General features: G+C 62.9%; 1 protein-coding gene across 2 annotated transcripts; it reads left to right on the forward strand.

The window, feature by feature from the left end:
• The first annotated feature begins 10899 nt into the window (after positions 1-10899).
• Positions 10900-17308, forward strand: FSCN2 (fascin actin-bundling protein 2, retinal). Of its 2 annotated transcripts, none has more exons than XM_077163140.1 (5): positions 10900-11741; positions 15608-15764; positions 16370-16498; positions 16783-17015; positions 17103-17308. In XM_077163140.1, exons 1-5 carry the CDS (start codon positions 10916-10918, stop codon positions 17306-17308), a joined length of 1551 nt encoding a protein of 516 aa, XP_077019255.1. In that variant the 5' UTR covers positions 10900-10915. The 2 variants fall into 2 exon arrangements, with proteins under 2 accessions (XP_077019255.1, XP_077019256.1); XM_077163141.1 differs by having other exon boundaries at positions 16370-16491; positions 16848-17015.
• Positions 17309-19134: the final 1826 nt, after the last annotated feature.

A 19134-nucleotide genomic window follows, 5' to 3' on the forward strand; every position in this document is an offset into this window, starting at 1 on the left:
AGTACAGGGGTGCCCACCTTGTGGAGTTAGTAGGGAAACTGAGGTTGAACGAGGGAATCCGGGACAGTTGAGCTCCCATTGCTGGACAGGGTGGGGGCCCCCATCTACTACTCTGTGTCCTCTGTGAGCTAGGAGGGCAGGGCTGGGACCAAAACAGAAAGGAGCCTAGGGACCTCCAGGCACAGCCACCCCAGCCCCGTGCTCCGAAGCCAGGTCCCGGGGCTGCAGGCTGTTCCCGGGTGCAGGGCGCCTCTTCTCCCCCAGGAAGTTACATGAAATGACATGGGCCCTGGCAGCCCTGCGTGCACAGATTCTTTGGTCTGTATACTCAGGGGAAAACCAGGTTTCGTGGTTTCCATGGGCTTATTTGGAAGCTTCCAGAATTGTTCAGTATAAAACTATATTAAACATTGACAGTCACAGAGGAACCTCGCTGGCCGGCCAGGGGTGGCGGTGGAGCCTGGCACAGCCAGGCAAGGGCCTGGTCCAAGGTCGCAGGCCGTCAGCACTGCAATCGGGCAGGTGTCTGGGGGTGGGAGAATTGGTGCCTGGCACCGGACTCCTCACCTGCCCGCCCCGCCCATGCGGGCTGGGGCCCTCAGCCCTGCCCGGCCAGCTGGTGACCGCCCCTCTCTGACGCCCCAGACCACCGAGCTCCCAGGCCTGGCAGGGGCTCGCTGAGTCTCCATCCTCCTAGACTTTCCAGGGGCCGGTCAAGGCGCACGGAGCGCGTTCCCCATCCTTGGAGAACGTGGTGGGGGGGGACGGACCTCCAGGAAACCCACTCCGACCCCGGGCCGGCATGCAGCTACAATAGGGGACAGGCATTCCGCTGGGGGCCCAAGTCGCGGTGGCACCTCCAGGGACCTGGGGCAGGTGTCTGCCAGGCCCTCTCTCTACTCAGCTGGAGGTAGGGGTGCCTGCCACCTCGTCGGACTGAAATTTCCTCTAAAAGTCCTTTGTCTGCGAGTGCGCCGGGGAGGGGGCGCTGCGCCCGGCTTCCTAGGCTGCTTCCTGGGGGGGGATAAGGAGGGAGCGGAGGACCGATGGACCCCTGTCTCTGCACCCCCTTAACAGCCCGGAGGCCAGGTGGGCCGCCGGAGGGTCGTGGGGGAAGTGGGTGGGGATGAGGGGAACCTGGGTCCGCCGCGGTGGGGGAGGGGGAAGGGCAGCTTCTTCCTCTTCCGCGGATGTGTCACCGGCTGGGGGGTGCCAAGGTGCGGCCGCAGGTGCGGGGGGCGGCGGCGGCGCGGCCATATTTGGCGATTTCGGCGCCGCGGGAGCCCCGCCCGCCGCCGCCGCCGCCGCCGCCGGGAAGCCCGCGGCCGGGGCGCAGCCTCGTCCCCGCCCCGTGCCTGCTGTCGGCGGCCCTGAGTCACCGGCCGGGCGGGGAGTGGGGGCGGAAGTAACGGCCGGGGGGCGCCCGGGCCCGGCGCTCCTCGCCTTATTTAGTCACGGAGGCCGCGGATTGGCCGGCGGGGCCGTGGGGCGGGCCGCGCGAGTGCGGGAGCGCAGGGGCGAGGCCGGCTGGACCGAGAGCTGGGGTCGGGGGTGGCGCGGAGCTGGAGGCCTGGAGGAGGGGGCGCGGAGACGCCCGGGAAGCACCGCCCGAAGCCCGAGTGAGTGGCCGGGGCCGGGGGTGGGGGTCCGGGCTCCCAGGTAGACGGCGGTTCCCGGGGCAGGGGTGGGGGCGTGCAGAATTCCACAACGCGATTTTTCTGTTTTGCTTCTGGGCAGTGCGAGGCCTCGCCCAAAGTCACCGGCCTAGCCAGCTCGGTACTGGCTTCCTAGGTCTTTATCCCCGCCCTGCTGTGTTGCTGACCATTGTCTCCTTTCATCTTAAACCCATTCAGTGGGTGAGAAAACAGCGGCCCCAGAGGTGGCCTTGCCCTCAGGGTCCTCCCCACAAGTCCTTTCTGCACCAGTGTTCTCTCCTTGCCCCAGCCTCTGTAGGACACTCCCTGGGAAAGCAGTCACCTCTGCATCTCCTCACATGGCCCCCAGCTCACCCTCCTCCCAGCACCTGCCCAGGTTCCTTCCCTTCTTCCACCGGCTGCACCCACGTATCCTGCATTGGACCTTGAACCGAAAGTGCCTGGTGAAATCCAAGTAGTTGAGTTTAATGAGTAGTAATGTACCAATTAATCCCTTGGTTAGTGTCTTGATTATGTTACTTGTTGCCATTAGGGAAAACTGGGAGTCTGTGAGAACTGTTTCTACTGTTTTTCTACTGTAAATCTGAAATTATTCCAAAATAAAAAGTCTATTTTAAAAATCCAAGGGAAAAAAAAGTTTGCCTGTCCTCAGCTCATGTTTCTCTTCTCCCAGGCCCTTGCAGACAGATCAAATCAGGGGGATTTTCCCCGGTTCCTGATGCCTAAAGTCCTCTCTTGCACCCTGAGCAGCTCCCACGGGCAGGGGCGCCCTGAGAGGCTCTGTCTGTGCTAAGCTGCCGTCCCCCGGGCTGCCCTGCAGGTGAGGCCAGGATCTGGCTGCCCCGTACACCCTAGAGCACAGGAGGTCCAGCCCAGTGTGTCCTGGGCTGCGAGGCCCCTCCACCCCGCCCCACCTCCTCTCCACAGCCACCACCGCGGCCCTGTGGGCACTGCCTGCGCCCCGCTACCGTTTGTCCTGCTGTGCGCCGTCCACAAGCTTTCTGTGAGTTATCCAGTCCCTGTCCCAGGGGGGCTTTGCAACCAGGTTGTATTCCTGGAGGGGAAACTGAAGCTCACATCGTACCCCTGGCCATTCAGTTGGTCACGGTACAGCTGGGCACATCACATCCTTGGCGGTGAGCGTGTGCCTGGACCGGAGGTCTGGCAGACTGGCTGCTTCCCCAGCTCCCTGGCTCCCCCCGGGGATGGAGGGCGCTGGACCCTCTGATGAAAGGAGAAGCCCACTGGAGTTTATCCAGCGTCCCCATTGCCTTGCTTCAGTGCAAAGGAGCCATGGAGGCTTCCGGAAGGAGCACTGGGCCAGGAGCCAGGACACCTGGTTTCCAGGCCCAGCCTGGCTTGTTTAAGCTTCTCTATGCCTTGTTCTCCTTGACTGTAAGAAAAAGGGGTGGGTGGTGACGTGGGGGACATGTGCCCATCAGGCTCTGAGGCTGGGAGCCCTCCTGCACTGGACAAAGGGCCTGAAGGCAGGAGGCCACCAGGTGGCCCTGCAAACGTCCCACCCCACTCCCCCGGCCTGCGCTCGGGTGTTCCCTTCCTCTGACCATGAGGCCTCAGGCTGCCCATTCTGGATGATGACAAAGCTTGATGGGCTCAGTGTGTGTCAGACCCGACACTCCTGCCCCACACAGGCCTTCCCTCCATCTGACCCTCAGCAGGGCACGTACAGGGTGAGGAGAACCGCAGGGGCCACAGAACACAGGGTGAACCCCATGAAGTCAGAGGGGGTCCGGAAATAGAGTCACAGCCTGTTCCTCTTGACCTTTGCCCTCTGCACAGGAAGGGACCTCATGCTCCCTCCAGGACCATACCCCCTCCTGAATGTTGCTATTTATTTGAGACTGTCCCCACTCCCGCACCCCAGAAATGGTAGGTTCCTGGGGCGCAGCTGCTTATCCTCAGTATCAGAGCTGATGTTCCCACAGCTGGGGCAGTCCTGGCCCTGGACCCTTAATAGGCAGTGAGTGGAGGGGGTGGGAGGGGCTCCCACCTCTGCAGGGGGTCTCTCCATAGGAGGCAGGTAGGCTAGGGGTGTTGGGGCAGGGGGCTGGCAGGGCCCTTGGTGGGGGGGGGGGAGTTTGGGAGAAACTGCCTTGTCTTGCCCCCAGACCTGACTCCAGAATGCAGAGGAGAGAAATGGCTGGGGGAGGGCCCCAGGCCTGACTCCCCCTGGGACACTCTAGAGCAGGCAGGGACCACAGGGCTGTGGGGATGTGGAGACCCAAGTGGACCCAAGTTCAGGGTTAACCCTTCCCACACCTCCTGCTTTGGGAGTGGGGCGGGCATGGCTGCCAGGAGCTCCCCAGGCCCAGCCTTCCTGAGCTGGACAGGTGTCCCACTCTGGGGCGCCTGGCACCTGCCGAGGACAGGCCATAGATCAGGGGCCTGAAACAGCTTCCTGGGTACCCTGTCTGACCTCCTACTGTCCCCAGGCTGCACTGGCGGGGCGGGGGGGGGGGTGGTGGCAGATGGATGGGGGAGCAGAGACCAGGCCTGGGCAGGCTCGGCCGCTCATCTGGAGAGCGTTGCAGGCCGGGTTCCCTTGGTATGGCCGGGCCACCCCACTCCATGCACTCCTCGGCGGCAGCTCAGCCCCCTGCATTTCCGGGGATCTAGGCGCCCGCCTTTGTCGAGGGGCTGCAGGGACCCCGTGGCTTAGTCTCAACACCCCCAGCCTTCCCCTGTGCTCTTCGGGGTCTGAGCCGGGGGCTCCCCCGGGGAGGCGGGGTGCTGATGGGGTGGGGGGCCACGGCAGGGCAGCAGGGGGTGCACGGGGTGCTGTTCGGCTCATACCGGGGGCCCCGTCTCGGGCGCTGCTCCCCCGGGGCCAGTGTGGGACACCCCGCCGCCACCTGCCCCGCGCCCCAGCGTCGTTCCCAGGGGTGCTGCCAGGTGGGTCCCGCTATCGCCAGAGGCTCCTGGAGTCGCTTCCGGGACGCTGCTGAGTCACCGTCCCCGGAAAGGTGAGGGCGGCGGGGGGAGGGGTTGGGGTGGGGGGGGTGGAGGTGCGGGAAGGGCCTGTGACCCCAGTCAGGGCCGGGCTTGGGGAGGAATGGGATCCGGGGCAGCCAGCCGCACCCAGGGCTCCGGAGGGGGGGGGAGAGTCAGGGCACCCTCCCCGCCTCGCCCCCCCCCCCAATCCCAGGAGCCTCCTTTGTCCAGGGGCAGACAGCACCCTCAGAGGGACCCCCAAAGGAAGGGCTGACCTGGTCCCATGGGGCTGTTGACTAGCGCCCAGTGATTGTGGCTGAGATTCAGGCATGGCGCAGTGCTGTGTCCCCAAACCAGTGTCCTCCTTCAGCCCTTGGGCCTCCCCCCCCATAGATGGCATATCACCACCCCTGCTGAGAGAAGGAGAGCGGCTGGCTCCAGTCTCCTCGCAGGAACCGCCGTACCCTTCTCCCCCACCTGCTACTTCCTTCCATGCAGGTTGAGAGCAGGGAGTGGGGGACAAGGGGAATGAGTTTATTTAGCTTTCTCGGGGCTGTGAACTGTGGGGCTAGGTTGTTTGGGGCTGGGCTGGCTGGAGGAGAGGTGGGGAGGGCACTGGCAGGGTGGACCAATATCAGGGGTCTTCGAATGCCCACAGGGCAGTCATACTTCCTCCTGGGGCAGTGGGGAGCCACTGAACGCTCTGGGGTGAGGGCAGAGCAGAGAGCAGACGAGTAAAGTGACCCTGTCAATGGGTCAGTGTAGAGGCCCAGGCTTGGGTCTCCTCACCACCAGGGACCCATGGATGACTCCCACGGGTGAGCAGCTGGGCAGCCCCTCCCCCTCCCGAGGGTGGTCAGAGAGGTCGGCTGGGCATTGTTGGGAGTGAATTGTCCCGGGACCCCCACTGGGTGCCCCTCACCTGCAGGGACCTACCGGGAATGATGCTGGCCCTGATTCCATGCCTTCCTGTCTGCAGGAAAAGCATCTCTCCATTTTACAGCTGAGGAGACTGAGGCTGGGTGGCTGGGTGGGTCACCCTGGGTCCCTTGGGAAGGAACAGGGCTGGGCCTGGGAGCAGCATTTTGGGTTGGCATCTTTGCAGAGGCCCTTATTTCACCCTTACTTGTGGGCAGCGGGTTGGCGGAAGATGAAATTTCACGTTGAATGTGACGTCCCCTTGGAGTTTAAAGCTGTACGGGTCCTGGATGTCCTTTTGTATTTTGAGGAACTTTGGGGCTTCCCCTTCATTCCTGCCACTCCCGGATCTCTTGTTGTTGGAGCTGGTGAAGCTGTGCTCGCGCTGGCCACGTCCGGCGACACTCAGTGGCCTGTGGTTCTTAGAAACTTTCTTCTGTTCTTTCCCTCCTTCCTCTTTTATTTAGTCTGGTCTTCCCTTTTTACATTTCCATTAATTGGGCATTGTACTTCCTAGAAGATTAATCCCCTAATATTTTTTTAACTTTTTTACTGTAAAATAAGCTTATATACAAAGCAAAGAAAATAAAAGCACTATTTTTCAAAGCACACTTTAACAAGTGATTTAACAGACCAGATCCCAGAGTCTGTCATGGGCTACCATTCCACCATCTCGGATTTTCCCTTCAGGTGCTCCAAAACACTGGAGGCTAGAAGGAATATTAATATGGTGATTCAGCAGCCGTACTCATTTGTTAAATCCCATCCTCTCTGTTTTACCTCCTCCTCCTCCTCTGATCCACACGAAAGGATAGGGGGTAATCCCTTAATATTCTTATTTTTTCTTTGAGCTCTTTTTTCTTTTTTTTTTTTTAATTTTCTGGGATATTGCCTTGACTTCCTCTCACCCTCCAGTTGAACTTGTAATACTACTTATCACAATTTTTAACCTTGTCTGTTCTGACATAATTTTAAACTTTCCTAAATTTTTTAAACTTTTTTTTTTTTTACATTTTGCCACACTTGCTTTCTCATTCTTTTGCTCTCTCTTTTCATTTCTGAGCCATTTGGTAGTAGGTTTTGGAGGCTCCTTTGTTCCTTAATTTTCCAGCAGATTCCTCCTAAGAACAAGGTCTCATCTTCTATAGCCGCAGCACAGGTTGCAAATCCAGGCAGTTAATATCCACAGGGTACTCTTTATCTGTGGTCCCCATTTCCCGGACACTGTTGTCCATGTGATGTCCTCAGGGGTATTTGTTTCCCGTGAGCTAATTTAGTCATCCTGACCTGTCAGGATTGGGTTCCCAGGCCTCTTTTCTGCTCTGGCCACCACTTACAGGATTAACTGGAAGGTGGGACAGTTTCCTTGAAAGCAGACCTCAGGCTAAGTCGTGCAGCCCATTGCCGTGGGCACCACTGGACACAGTGAAGGTGACCCTCGAAAGGCCTGTCTCCCCTTAGGCCATGGGAATTGTCTGTTTTGTCCTGGGCGCCAGGGACTGGTTTTAACCGTCCTCCCCGTGCCGGGTCCGCGGTAGGCCCCTAGCCAGGGCTGGGCCTGTCCAATGGGGGATCCGGCCCCTGTGAGCGTCTGCAGACAAGGTGGCACTGTGCACACCTGTCCAGGGGTGGGCGTGGGGGCTGCACCCAACAGGGGTGGGCAGAGGCTGCTCTGGTCCTCTGCAGAGCTGGGGACTGGTGCTGTCCACACCAGGTATCGGTCCAGGAGCAGGATGGAGCCACCTGGGCCCTCTGAGCTGACTGGACACCAGGGCAGCTGGGAGCCCCACTCAGCTATTCTGTGACCCTGCCTGTCCCGTACTGCAATGAGCCCCCCTGGCTGGCGGGGGCGCCATGAGGGACGTGGGTGCAGGTTGAGCTCCGCCTTGGGGCACCGGCACTGCGCTCCACCCTTCCGCCTTGCCCTCGGAGCCTGTCACCTTAAACCAGGCCTCCCGCCTCGGGTAAATCAACCCAGGCCAGCGTAGGAGACGCACGCCCCCCTCCACCCCCCAACCTGCCCGTGTAAATGGAACCTTGGAGGAGCGCACAGATCTGCCATGAAAAAATCATGAGGCAGCCGAGCCCTGGGCCTGTTTTCAAGAACCATGCAGGAGGCTGGGCCTGTGGAGGGGTGACCGCCCAGGGCGAGAAAATGAGGCCCAGTCAACTGGGGACCCTGGCCTCCCCAGGGGCTGAGGGCCAGACCTGGGCAGGGCAGAGGCCTGAGATGATGCCAGCATGGTGTGGCCACGGAGGTGCCAGGGTGGTCAGGGCCTGGGGCTGAGGCAGGGTCTGTGCAAAGGGAGGGTGCAGGGGTCCCCTCTGTCCCTGAGCCTGCCCAGTGGGACACAGCCAGGTCCGGGGTCTGTGGAACAGGCGACGTGCCCTGGGGCACCGTCCCATGCAGTTTTCCCAGTTTCCAGGGTCCCCGGCCAGCCTGGGCACACGGCAGCAGGGTCTGTGCCAGCTCACACCACCAGCACTGGCGTTGCCGGGCACCGGCCTGGCCCACGCCCTGGTCACCATGGCAGCAGGCAGTGTGCTGGCAAGAGCCGGGTGTGGTCCTGTGTCCAGGGCCAGCCGTGGGGACGTGGGTGGGGGGGAGCCCAGAGGGCCTGCCCAGCCTGGCATGCTCTGGGGATCCTGGGAAAGGAAGAGCCCCCGAGTTTGCAGGCCCTGTCCCTGTCCCTGGCCGTGGCCCCCCTGGGAGGGGCAGGCCCCAGTTTGGGCTGGTCTCCTGGGGCTTCATGGTGCCGCCTCCTGGGAGAGCTGGGGGAGGCGGGGCCTGCCAGGCTGTGTCCTCTGTAGTCGTTGCTCCCCGCAGTAGGGGCTGGGGTGCCATCAGGAAGAGACACCCCTCCTCGAGGCAGAAGCGTTCAGTGCCCTGGGCCTGCTGTGGGTCCCTCTCTGTGAGCGAGTGGCATCCTGAGATGGGCGCCTTTGTGCAGTGCAGAGTCAGTGGCTGCACCGGGCAGCCCTGAGCAGGCACTGGGGCTGAGGTGGAGGCAGCATCTGGGGGTGGGGATGCCAGTGGGCCCCCCCGCCCCGGGCCGCCCCATGAGCTCCTCCACATGCCCAGTGCTTCACCTGTCTGCAGGGGCCTAGACCATCCCATGAGAACCAGACAGCAGACAGTCACAGGCACTTATTAAGTGCCTACTGTGTGCGAGAAACCAAAAAGGAAACACGATGCCAGCGGGGCCGGCTGGCAGAGGCTGGGGGAGGGGCAGGTCTGCAAATGACCTCCCTCCTGGAAGCCCGGCCTGGGAGAGCCACCTTTCAGGGCCCCCCCGCCTTCAGGGCCCAAGAGGCCACACCTTGGCTCAGGCACCTGGGCCTGGACTTCTGGCTCGGACCGAGAGGCTGCAGAGAGCCAGGCCACTTAGTGCCTGGCGGCCGGGCCTCCTCCTGGGCAGCTGACGCCTGGGAGCACCTGCCAGCGCCTGTCAGTGCTAATGTGGCCATTAGCTAATCAGAGGGCCGGGCGTCCTGGCGCTTCTGCAGCCTGACCGGGAGCTGGGGGTGGGGCAGGGGTGCAGAAGCCCTGGGAGGGGCGGCAGTATGGGCTCCAAAGGGAAACTGAGGTGCAGACGGCCTCACGGCTTTACATCCCGGTCGGAGGCTCTTCCCTGGCATCCAGGCCCCATTTGGAACTCGGGAGTGGGGGTGGGGCCGTGTGGACACCAGGCCCGGACTGCGTCTTCCCACGTTGGCGTGCCTGGCACACAGCCCAGCCGGACCCACAGAGGGCGCCCCATAAATGTGTGTGGATTGCTGGTTTGCTGACCCCCCAACCAGTATCACTCCTATTGACTCAGAACACCCAGGACTCGAACCGAGACGCTGAAGATGTTTCATGCACTGTTTGCTTTCCTGGAACTTTCATTCCCAGAGGGTTCCTGGGTCAGATAAATCCTGAAACCCAGAGGGACCAGCCTCTCCAGGATTATCAATGAATTATATCCCTCTGTCCTTACTATGGGCAGTCCTTCTCAACATGAAGAGTTGGAATGGGCGTTGCCAAAAGATCCCCATGGATAGGGAGAGGGACCAGGGAAGGATGAGATATAACAGAGAAAATAGGATTTAACAAGTGGGTATGGCTGCTGAATCACTATAGTAATATTCCTTCTAGTTGCCAGTGTTTTGGAGCAGCTGGAAGGAAAAAACCTGAGATGGTGGAATGGTAGCCCACTCTGAAATCTGTTCTGTAACTGTTTGCTGAAGTGTTCAAATTATTGCTTTTTTCTTTTTTTGCTTTATATATATTTACTTTACACTTAAAAAAGTAAAAAAAAAAAATGTGTGTGAATTACACAGGGGTGGATGGACCTATAGCATGCTGGGTCCTGTGCTGGGGGACCTCTCCTGCTCGACACACCGGCCCCCAGATGTGGGGGTGGGGTCCCAGCATCAGCCCATGGCGTCTGCACTGGCCAGGCATAGTCGCGGCCGTGTTTTTGGAGAGGAAAGGACCCCTGGCCCTGCAGCCGAGGCAGCCTGTGTCTGTTGGCCCCTGCCCACCCTTGCCTGCCCCATGGGCCCCATGTCCATGTCAGGGATGGAGGGCAGTGTCCCCTTGAGTGTCGGGGGGGGGGGGCAGCCTGGAGCAGGCCCAACAGCCTGCCTCCTCCCAGGGCTCTGGCTGCTGGCTCAGGTCCCCGTTGGGCACACCCTGGCCCAGCCGGCGTGCAGCCCCCAGCTGCCGAGTGGCAGGTGCCGGGGCCCACGTGGGGCACTGTGGGTCTGGCCCTCCGGTCCCCTGGCACCCACATCCCTGCCTGTCGCTGCCCCCCAGGGAGGAGGGTCAGCCCCCAGGGTGCCCCGTCTTTCCCAACGAGCAGCGTGGTTGGAGGGCGGTGGGGGGGCCTTGACGTGCTCGCGACCGCGGGAATCAGAGATGCTGTAACCGGACCCACCTGGGCAGCGCGGCGGCGGCCGCGATCGAGTTGCCGCTGTGGGCGAGTTTCCACCGCGGCCCGGCCTGCGCTGCGAAGGAGCCGGGCTGGGCTGTCCAGTCGTCCCGCGGGAAGCGGGGGCCTCGAGGGGAGGGCTGCGGTCCAGAAGGCGGGTCCAGGGCTCGAGCAGGGGACCTGGGGCCGGAGGTGGGGTGGGTGCTGGCCAGGGCGAGGTGGCGGTCAGCGGCCGTGACAGCCCCGCGGACCTGGCGGGCTCCGGCCTCGGTGCCATCGCATCGCAGAGCGGCTGAAATCCAAGCCGGGGAGTGGCTACTGGTGGCCGCTGGCCCCAAGCGGGCGCGCTCGGCCCGCCCCTCCCCCCGCCTCCGGGGCCCGCGGGGCCAGCCGGAGCGCCCATGACGCGGGCTGAGCCGAGCCGGGCCTCGGGGGGCCCCGGGGGGCCGTGAGGGGCGGCGGCCAGGCCCGGAGATGCCGACCAACGGCCTCCACCGCGTGTTGAGGATCCAGTTCGGCCTCCTCAATGACGCCGATCGCTACCTGACCGCCGAGCGCTTCGGCTTCAAGGTCAACGCCTCGGCCCCCAGCCTCAAGCGGAAGCAGATCTGGGCGCTGGAGCCGGACCCCGGGCCGGGCGCCGCCGTGCGCCTCCGCAGCAGCCACCTGGGCCGCTACCTGGCGGCGGAGGAGGACGGCCGCGTGTCCTGCGAGGCCGAGCGGCCCGGCCGGGACTGCCGCTTCCTGGTGCTGCCGCAGCCCGACGGGCGCTGGGCGCTGAGGTCCGAGCCGCACGGCCGCTTCTTCGGCGGCACCGAGGACCGGCTGGCCTGCTTCGCCACGGCCGTCTCCCCGGCCGAGCTGTGGGCGGTGCACCTGGCCATGCACCCGCAAGCCCACTTGCTGAGCGTGAGCCGGCGCCGCTACGCGCACCTGTGCCCGCACGAGGGCGAGATGGCGGCGGACAGCGACGCGCCGTGGGGCGTGGACGCGCTGGTCACCCTCATCTTCCAGAACCGCCAGTACTGTCTCAAGTCCTGCGACAGCCGCTACCTGCGCAGTGACGGCCGCCTGGTCTGGGAGCCTGAGGCCCGCGCGCGCTACACGCTGGAGCTCAAGGCAGGCAGGCTGGCCTTCAAGGACTGCGACGGCCGCTACCTGGCACCCGTGGGCCCCGCCGGCACCCTCAGGGCTGGCCGCAACATGCGGCCCGGCAAGGACGAGCTGTTTGACCTGGAGGAGAGCCACCCTCAGGTGGTGCTGCTGGCTGCCAACCACCGCTACCTCTCTGTGCGGCAAGGTGGGGGCGCAGGTGCCCGGAGGGAGGCGGCAGGGTGTGTGCGCGTGTGTGCGTGTCTGCTCAGGGTGGTGAATGTGTGTGCGTGTCTGCTCAGGGTGGTGAGTGTGTGTGCGTGTCTGCTCTGGGTGGTGAATGTGTGTGTCTGTCTGCTGTGGATGGTGTGTGTGTGCTCTGGGTGGTGAGTGTGTGTGCGTGTCTGCTCTGGGTGGTGAATGTGTGTGTGTCTGCTGTGGATGGTGTGTGTGTGCTCTGGGTGGTGAGTGCGTGTGTGTATGTCTGCTCCAAGTGGTGAGTGTGTGTGTGCGTGTCTGCTCTGGGTGGTGAGTGTATGTGTGTGTGTCTGCTCTGGGTGTTGTGTGTGTGCTCTGGGTGGTGAGTGTGTGTTTATCTGTGTGCACCTGCTCTGGGTGATGAGTGTGTGTGTGTATATGTGTGCTCCAGGGTGGTGAAAGTGTGTGCATGTGTGAGTCTGGATGTGAACACGTGTGTGCATGTGCAAGTCTGCTCTGAGTGGTGGGAGCTTGCACACATGTCCTGTGTGGGTGGGCCTGTGTGAGAGAAGGGGCCTTAGCCCAGGTCCCAGCTGAGGGCTGGGGACTTCAGGGTCAGAGGGGAGGGGCGGTGCCCAGCTGGGGGGCAGGGGGAGCAGGAGGGACAGGAGGGTAGCAGGTGGGGGGCGGAGGCCCAGGCGACACCGGCAGGTCCCAACATCTCCTTTAAAGGAAGTCGGGGGGGGGGGGGCCAGGGGTCTGGCAAGGAGCCAGCTGGTGAGGAGTGGGGCCGTCAACAGCCACCCTTGCTCCAGGTGCCAGGGGGGCAGGAGTGCATGGGGAGGGGTCGTGGGGTCCCCTCCAGTCCTGCGAGGAAGGGCATCAGTGGGTTCCCCTCCTGGCCTGGGCTCCTGGGTGGAAGATGCAAGGTGGGTGTGGCCTGGCTCAGAGCCAAGGCCCTAGGTTTGGGCTATGGGGGACCCCCAAGTCCCCTGGTATTTGGGGGTTCCTCCTCCTGTGATCCTTCAGCAGCCTGAGGGGCAAACATGGGCAGCTTCTGATTCTCCACGAGGAGGATGGGGTCACGGGGGAGGGGTCAGCAGGAGGGGAGGGGGCCGAGGGATGGGGAAGGGGCTGGGGACACTTCCTGTCCCGCTCAGGCCCTCTCAGGGCCAGCCCCCACCCTCCGATGTCTGGCCTCCCTGGACACTCCGCCTCATCTTAGGGTCCCCCACTGGTCCAGACGGCCAAGGCCTGACCCCTAGATGTGGGGGGCACCCCCAGCGATGGCCATCTGGGGTCCCTGAGGCTGGGCCGGTGCAGCTGCCTCAGATCACTGGCTGACCCAGGTGCATAACCGGGCCTGGATGTGACAGTGGGCCACCGCAGGCCACCGCAGGCCACTGCAGGCCAGGCCACCCGTGCCTTGGCTCGGACCCTGCCCAAGGAGCGCCAGCTGGATTAAGAAGGTGGGGCCAGGGCAGGGAAAAGGCTGCCAGTCCCACGGGCTTGCTGAAAGAAGAGGAGGCAGGGGACATCTAAGTACTTTGTAGACGAGCTTGTTTAGGAGACGCATGGACGCGGGGGCGGACACTTGGACCAGTTCTCATTCTTTCACCAACCTGCTCTGCAGCCCCCCCTTTCCGGGGAATGCCCTTCTCACAAGCAGACCCACCACCCACTTAGAAAAGGGGAGTGCAGCCCCCCCTCTCCGGGGAATGCCCTTCTCACAAGCAGACCCACCACTCACTTAGAAAAGGGGAGTGCAGCCCCCCCTCTCCAGGGAATGCCCTTCTCACAAGCAGACCCACCACCCACTTAGAAAAGGGGAGTGGAGATACCCACCCCTGCTTCCCTCATGATAAGACAAAGGACCTGGGACACAGCCTCAGAGGGCTCACTTGGCTAGTGGTACAACCGAGAAGTAGGAGTGGGTCTCGGTCCTGGGGGTGACACCCCCAGATTCCAAAGCAGCTGGAGCAGCAGCTTTGGACGCAGCTTCACCTCCTGCTGCCATCTGTGGGGTGGTCTTGCTTCAAGTCCCTTCCCGTCCATGCAGCCCCTGAACCTGGTACTTCCCCCAACCCCGGGCACCTGGGAGACCCCAGCTCCTCTTGTTTTCTCCTCTCAATAACTGCTTTGTGGCCTCTGCCAGCTGGAGTTGGTTCCTGCTGCTTCCGCCGTGGGCTTGGCTGCTGGGGGGCTGCTGAAGCAGAAAAGGGGCTGCCCACCTGTTCCAGCAGTAAAGACACCGAGTAGTCCATGTAAATGGGATTCCGGATGTGTCACCAAAGTTCCTCCTCTTGAGCTGCTGCTCTCCCGGGTCAGCTCTGCCTTCAGCTGCCATTCTCCTGGCTGCAAGAGGGCTGCTGTTGCTCCGGGCCTCACATCCAGACGGGTCAAAGCCCAGCAGAATGAGGGACCCTGGCTCTTCCTGTGTCTTATGAGTAACCCCTCCCCATAAGTCCCAGCAGACAACCTTGCCTTTTCATCAGTCAGAACTGGCCACAAGACCACTGGTGGCCAGTGAGATAAGTGCCATTTACCCCACGAGGTCAGTTTTCCAGAATCGAGGGCTGTGTGAAGATGGAGGCACCAGGGCAGCCTGCCATCTGCAGGGGGATTGGGGGCGATGCTGGGGTGTCCTAACAGCATCTGCCTGGAGCCCTGTGACAATGTTGAACCCAGCCTTGGGGCCTGCAGAGGGGGCCCTGTCCTTCTGTCCCTCTCTGGCCTTGCCCTGAGCATGTACCTCCACTGAACATCTGCATTTCACTTCTTTGTATTAGACTGTCATGGCTGCACGTGCCATAGCAGGTTGTTACACTGTACACTGTCCGGCTGCACCCGCCATGAGGGAAGGGCTGTTGTCTGCTGTGTCCCACGTCCTGTGTTCCAGGACATAGAAGGAAACCCCCTAATGGGGGCAGGGGTTGAGGTGGTAAAATGCTACTGCCTCGGTGGGCCTAGGGCTGCTTCTTTGCCTCTGAGTGGTGCCCAGTGTGTGGGGAACTCTCCCGCCTGGGGGGTGGGCTTTGGAGGGCACAGCCTTTGGGCTGTGATGAGAAATAGGTCCTGGCCTCTGCTAGAAGTCCCTGCCTGGGGCCCTTCCTCCCCTTGGGGCAGAGTGACAGTGGGTCTTGGCCTAGACCCCCAGGCCCCTCCTTTCCACAGACACTCCTTCCCTGAAAGCCCCTGAGTCTCCTATGGAGCTCAGCAGCTGGTTGCCATGGAAACATGGCTGTGGTCTTGGGGAGGGAGCCAGAGGCTTGGATTATGAGAAAGTATAGGGGTGGTCCCAAGGCTGGCCAGTGCCCCCACCTTGGCATGGAATCCCCTCCCCCAAATCCGGGAGCCCTGGGTAGCCTTGCCCACTCCCAGGGGTTCTGGGAACCAAGCACATAGGAGTGGGGTTCTACAGAGGTGACAGGACACCATCCCACGTCCTGGCTGTGTCCTGGGCCTGTGCGGGGAGGTACAGGGACCCCCTGTGCCCACCCAGTTATTTAGGGGTGAGTTATAAATAGAGGCTGGTGAAAATTCTGGGTCAAGGGAACAGGCCTGAGCAGATTACCTGCTGAGCAGCTGAGAGCAAGGCGTTTGCTAGCACAAAGGCCTGGTGGTGGGGGGTTGCTGGGTAATTGCTGCACCAAAGATCCCCCCCCCCCCCACTTAGGTGGCAGCGTGTGTCAGGGGCACATGCCTGGGGGGCAGAATTCTCATAGCCTCTGAGAGGTGCCCTCCAAATCTTCTCAGGTCCAGCGCGTTCCAGGTGAGAGCCCCCTCTGGGTTCAGGGGTGCTCCAAAAACATGCCCATTCCCCTGAGCCCACCCCCAGGGAGAGGCGTGAGGGGCTTCCCCATCTTCTCCCTCCAGGGGTCAACGTCTCAGCCAATCAGGATGAAGAACTGGACCATGAGACCTTCCTGATGCAAATTGACCAGGAAACCAAGAAGTGCACCTTCTATTCCAGCACTGGGGGCTACTGGACCCTCGTCACCCACGGGGGTATTCAGGCGACGGCCACAGAAGTGTGAGTGCATCCATCCCCACCTACGACCAAACTGTCACCTCCACCACCATCATCACGTCCAATGCCACCTCCACCACCATCTCCACCGCCACGACTAGCATCATCACCTCCACAACCAGCACCATCACCTCCAATGCCACCTCCACAACCATCCCCACCTCCACAACCAGCACCATCACCTCCAATATCACCTCCACCACCATCCCCACCGCCACGACTAGCACCATCACCTCCAATATCACCTCCACAACCATCCCCACCTCCAACACCTCCACCACCACAGCCATTACTGCATCTCTTCACTTCTATTCCCGCTGCTGGGGGTGGCGATGGGGGCTTGAGGACAGCTGGGTATGGGTAGGGAGCAGGCCTGTAGGCCCAGAGTTCAAGTCTCTAAGGGCCACTGTAGTGGCCCAGCCAGGGGAGAGTGCCCACCGGAAAGAGCTTTGGGGCAGCTTTTACTGGTGATGGGTGGGTCAGTGGAAAGGGGTACGGCTCCCATCCCTTGCTCTAGAGTGGTGGTGCCCATGGGGGATGGGCAGGCCAGGCTCCACATCCCCCCCACTTCCTACTCCCTTGAGGGGACCTTATCCTGCTCACTCCAGTTCTGCCAACACCATGTTCGAGATGGAGTGGCGTGGCCGGAGGGTGGCACTCAAGGCCAGCAATGGACGCTATGTGTGCATGAAGAAGAATGGGCAGCTGGCGGCCATCAGTGACTTCGTGGGTGAGAAGTGCACGCCGGCTGACCAGACACTGAGTTGGGGACACACCAACCCAAGAGCTGCCCCAGCCCCACCCAAATACCATTTTGCAGGCAGGAGTCCTCTTTGCCTGTCAAAGTCATTACCTTGAGTCTAGTGATTGGTCCCTGGCCAGGGAGTTGGGGGTGGGTGGGTGGGTGAGTGGGGACTCAGGCCTTGCCCGCCTTGCCCCAGACCGCACACAGGGCAGGGGGCAGATCTGGCTACTACGAGCTGGTATTTGGGTCTCTCCCTGGGGGTCCCGGCCACATCAGGCCCCACCGGCCTCGGCCTGGACGGGGAAGCCGGGTGGCCGCCGACCAGCCCCCTCTCCCGCCAGGCGAGGGTGAGGAGTTTGTCCTCAAACTCATCAACCGGCCCCTCCTGGTGCTGCGTGGCCTGGACGGCTTCGTCTGCCATCGCCGCGGCTCTAATCAGCTGGACACCAACCGCTCGGTCTACGACGTCTTCCACCTGAGCTTCAGCGACGGCGCCTACCAGATCCGAGGTGCGGGGCGCGCGGGGCAGGGCGCGCGGGGAGGGGCGGGATGGCGCGCGGGGCGCGGTCCCCAGTCCATGCGGTGCTGCCCCGCAGGCCGCGGCGGCGGGTTCTGGTACACGGGCAGCCACGGCAGCGTGTGCAGCGACGGCGAGCGCGCCGAGGACTTCCTCTTCGAGTTCCGCGAGCGCGGCCGCCTGGCCATCCGGGCGCGGAGCGGCAAGTACCTGCGCGGCGGCGCCTCGGGGCTGCTGCGCGCTGACGCCGACGCGCCGGCCGGGGTGGCGCTCTGGGAGTACTGAGGGCGCCGGGCGGGGCGCGCGGCGGGGCGGCCCTGCGCCCTATTAAACCCTGACTGTCACGCAGCTGCTCGTGGGCTCCGGTGGCGCCGCCTCGGGGTGCGGGGGGGCCCTTTAGGGACTGCGGCTGGGGGTCTCCTTCCCGGGAAGCGGCCCTGGGGGGCCCCAGCGTCCTCTCCACTCCCCTTCCCGCCGCGGCTCACAATGCCCTCTCCACTCCCAGGAGCGCGGGGACCGGGAGGGTTGCGGCCTGGAAGAGGGTCCATCAGGGAGACCCCGGGACGTGCCCCATCCTGGACCCACTGCCCCGAGCCTCCCTGCCCCCCATGGTGTCCTGCTTTGGGGCACAGTTCCTTGCACCACCCATAGGACCTGCCCTCAGAGAGTGCCCGTCTCAGCACCCCAGCCCTCAAAAAAGTTTCCAGCTCTTCCCCTCTGCCCTCCATGTCCACCAGCCTGTGGACCCTGCCCTTGCGAGGGTGACGGAGCCCACAGGTCCCCCTCCTCATCACCTCCAAGAACTCCCACTGAGGGAGACACCCCTTGGGCGCGGGTGGCCTATGCCATCGGAGGTGGAGGCTCAGGCGTCCCCCCTCCTCTGACCTCGGGCAGACCCTTTCCTTGCTAAGGGTCTGAAGCACCCTCAGTCCTGTCCCCTCTGCTGCTTCGAAGTCCTGAGAGGTGTGCCCCGCCCCTGGTCACATACGGTCACCCAGGGCCGGGGTGGCCGCAGGGATTCTGGGGGATGAGCCGTTGTGCACTGCCGGCAGGAGAAACGGGCAGTTTCCTGCAGCCGGGGAGGGGTGGCTGGGACAGCTGCAGCCTCCCTGCAGCCCTTGGTGCCAGGCCCGGTGGTAGCGTCACCTCCCTGCTAGTGCTAGGGTCGAAGAGGAAAAGGCCGGGCCCTGGGTGGGCTCCTCAGGACAGAGAGAGAAGCCACCGTCGCCTGGGGTCACAGGAACCAGCCGGGGCTGGAGGTGTCGCAGCCCGACCTGGAGCGCCCCCTGGTGGCGGCTGGGGCCCCTGCAGCAGAGCTGGTGGGCGGGGTGGTGCCCCAGGCTGCATAGCACAGGGTGCTGAGGGCTCCAGGCCCCCAACCGGGCAGGGTTGGGCCCCCAGCCTCGCAAGCCCTCGAGGGGAGGGTCTCCCTTCAAGCACCTGGGCACACCTGGCCCTGCAGCAGCCCCGAACCTCCCTCCTGGGAGAGCTGCCTCTGGCTGCACTTGTCACCCTGGTCTTAGCTGGGGCTGTGATGGGGCCAGCTAGGGGGATAGGAGCCCTGACTCTGGGGAAGGGTGGGAGGTGGGGGACCTTGCGGCCCACCTTGTAACCTGGTCCCTGGGGCCCAACTGTCCCAACGGGTCTGTGAGATGGAGCTTCCCGGTGGGACGAGGCAGCTGTCTCCTCCAGGCCTTTCCTTCCTTCAGCAGGGCCAGCAGGACCAGGTCCCAGAGCCCTGAGGAGGGGAGGAGGGCGGGCCCTCAGGAAGGGCTGGACGGCAGGGGGGCACTGGCATGGCACAGCTCTGTGCCTCTCCCAGTTCCCTTGTGGGTAGAATGGCGGGAAAGTAGCCTGGGGCCACCTTGCCGCCCACTTGATGCTCTTGTGCCTTCTGCCTCCAGCCACGTCCCCTCTGCTGACACACGTCCCCTTTGCCAGCCTGCACCCACTCCATCCCTGTCTACACCACTGGACACTGGACTGGCCAGTACCATCAGGGGAGGGCTGGGTTCCTCGTTTTGGGTCCCTTCCCCCACTGCTTGCACTCCTTGACCAAGCAGGGCTTGGTGTGACACCTCTCTCCCCCGAAAGTTCCCTGGGGATGGAGG

The sequence above is a fragment of the Tamandua tetradactyla genome, chromosome 6 (assembly GCF_023851605.1).
Source record: "Tamandua tetradactyla isolate mTamTet1 chromosome 6, mTamTet1.pri, whole genome shotgun sequence".
NCBI classification, from domain to species: Eukaryota; Metazoa; Chordata; class Mammalia; order Pilosa; family Myrmecophagidae; genus Tamandua; species Tamandua tetradactyla.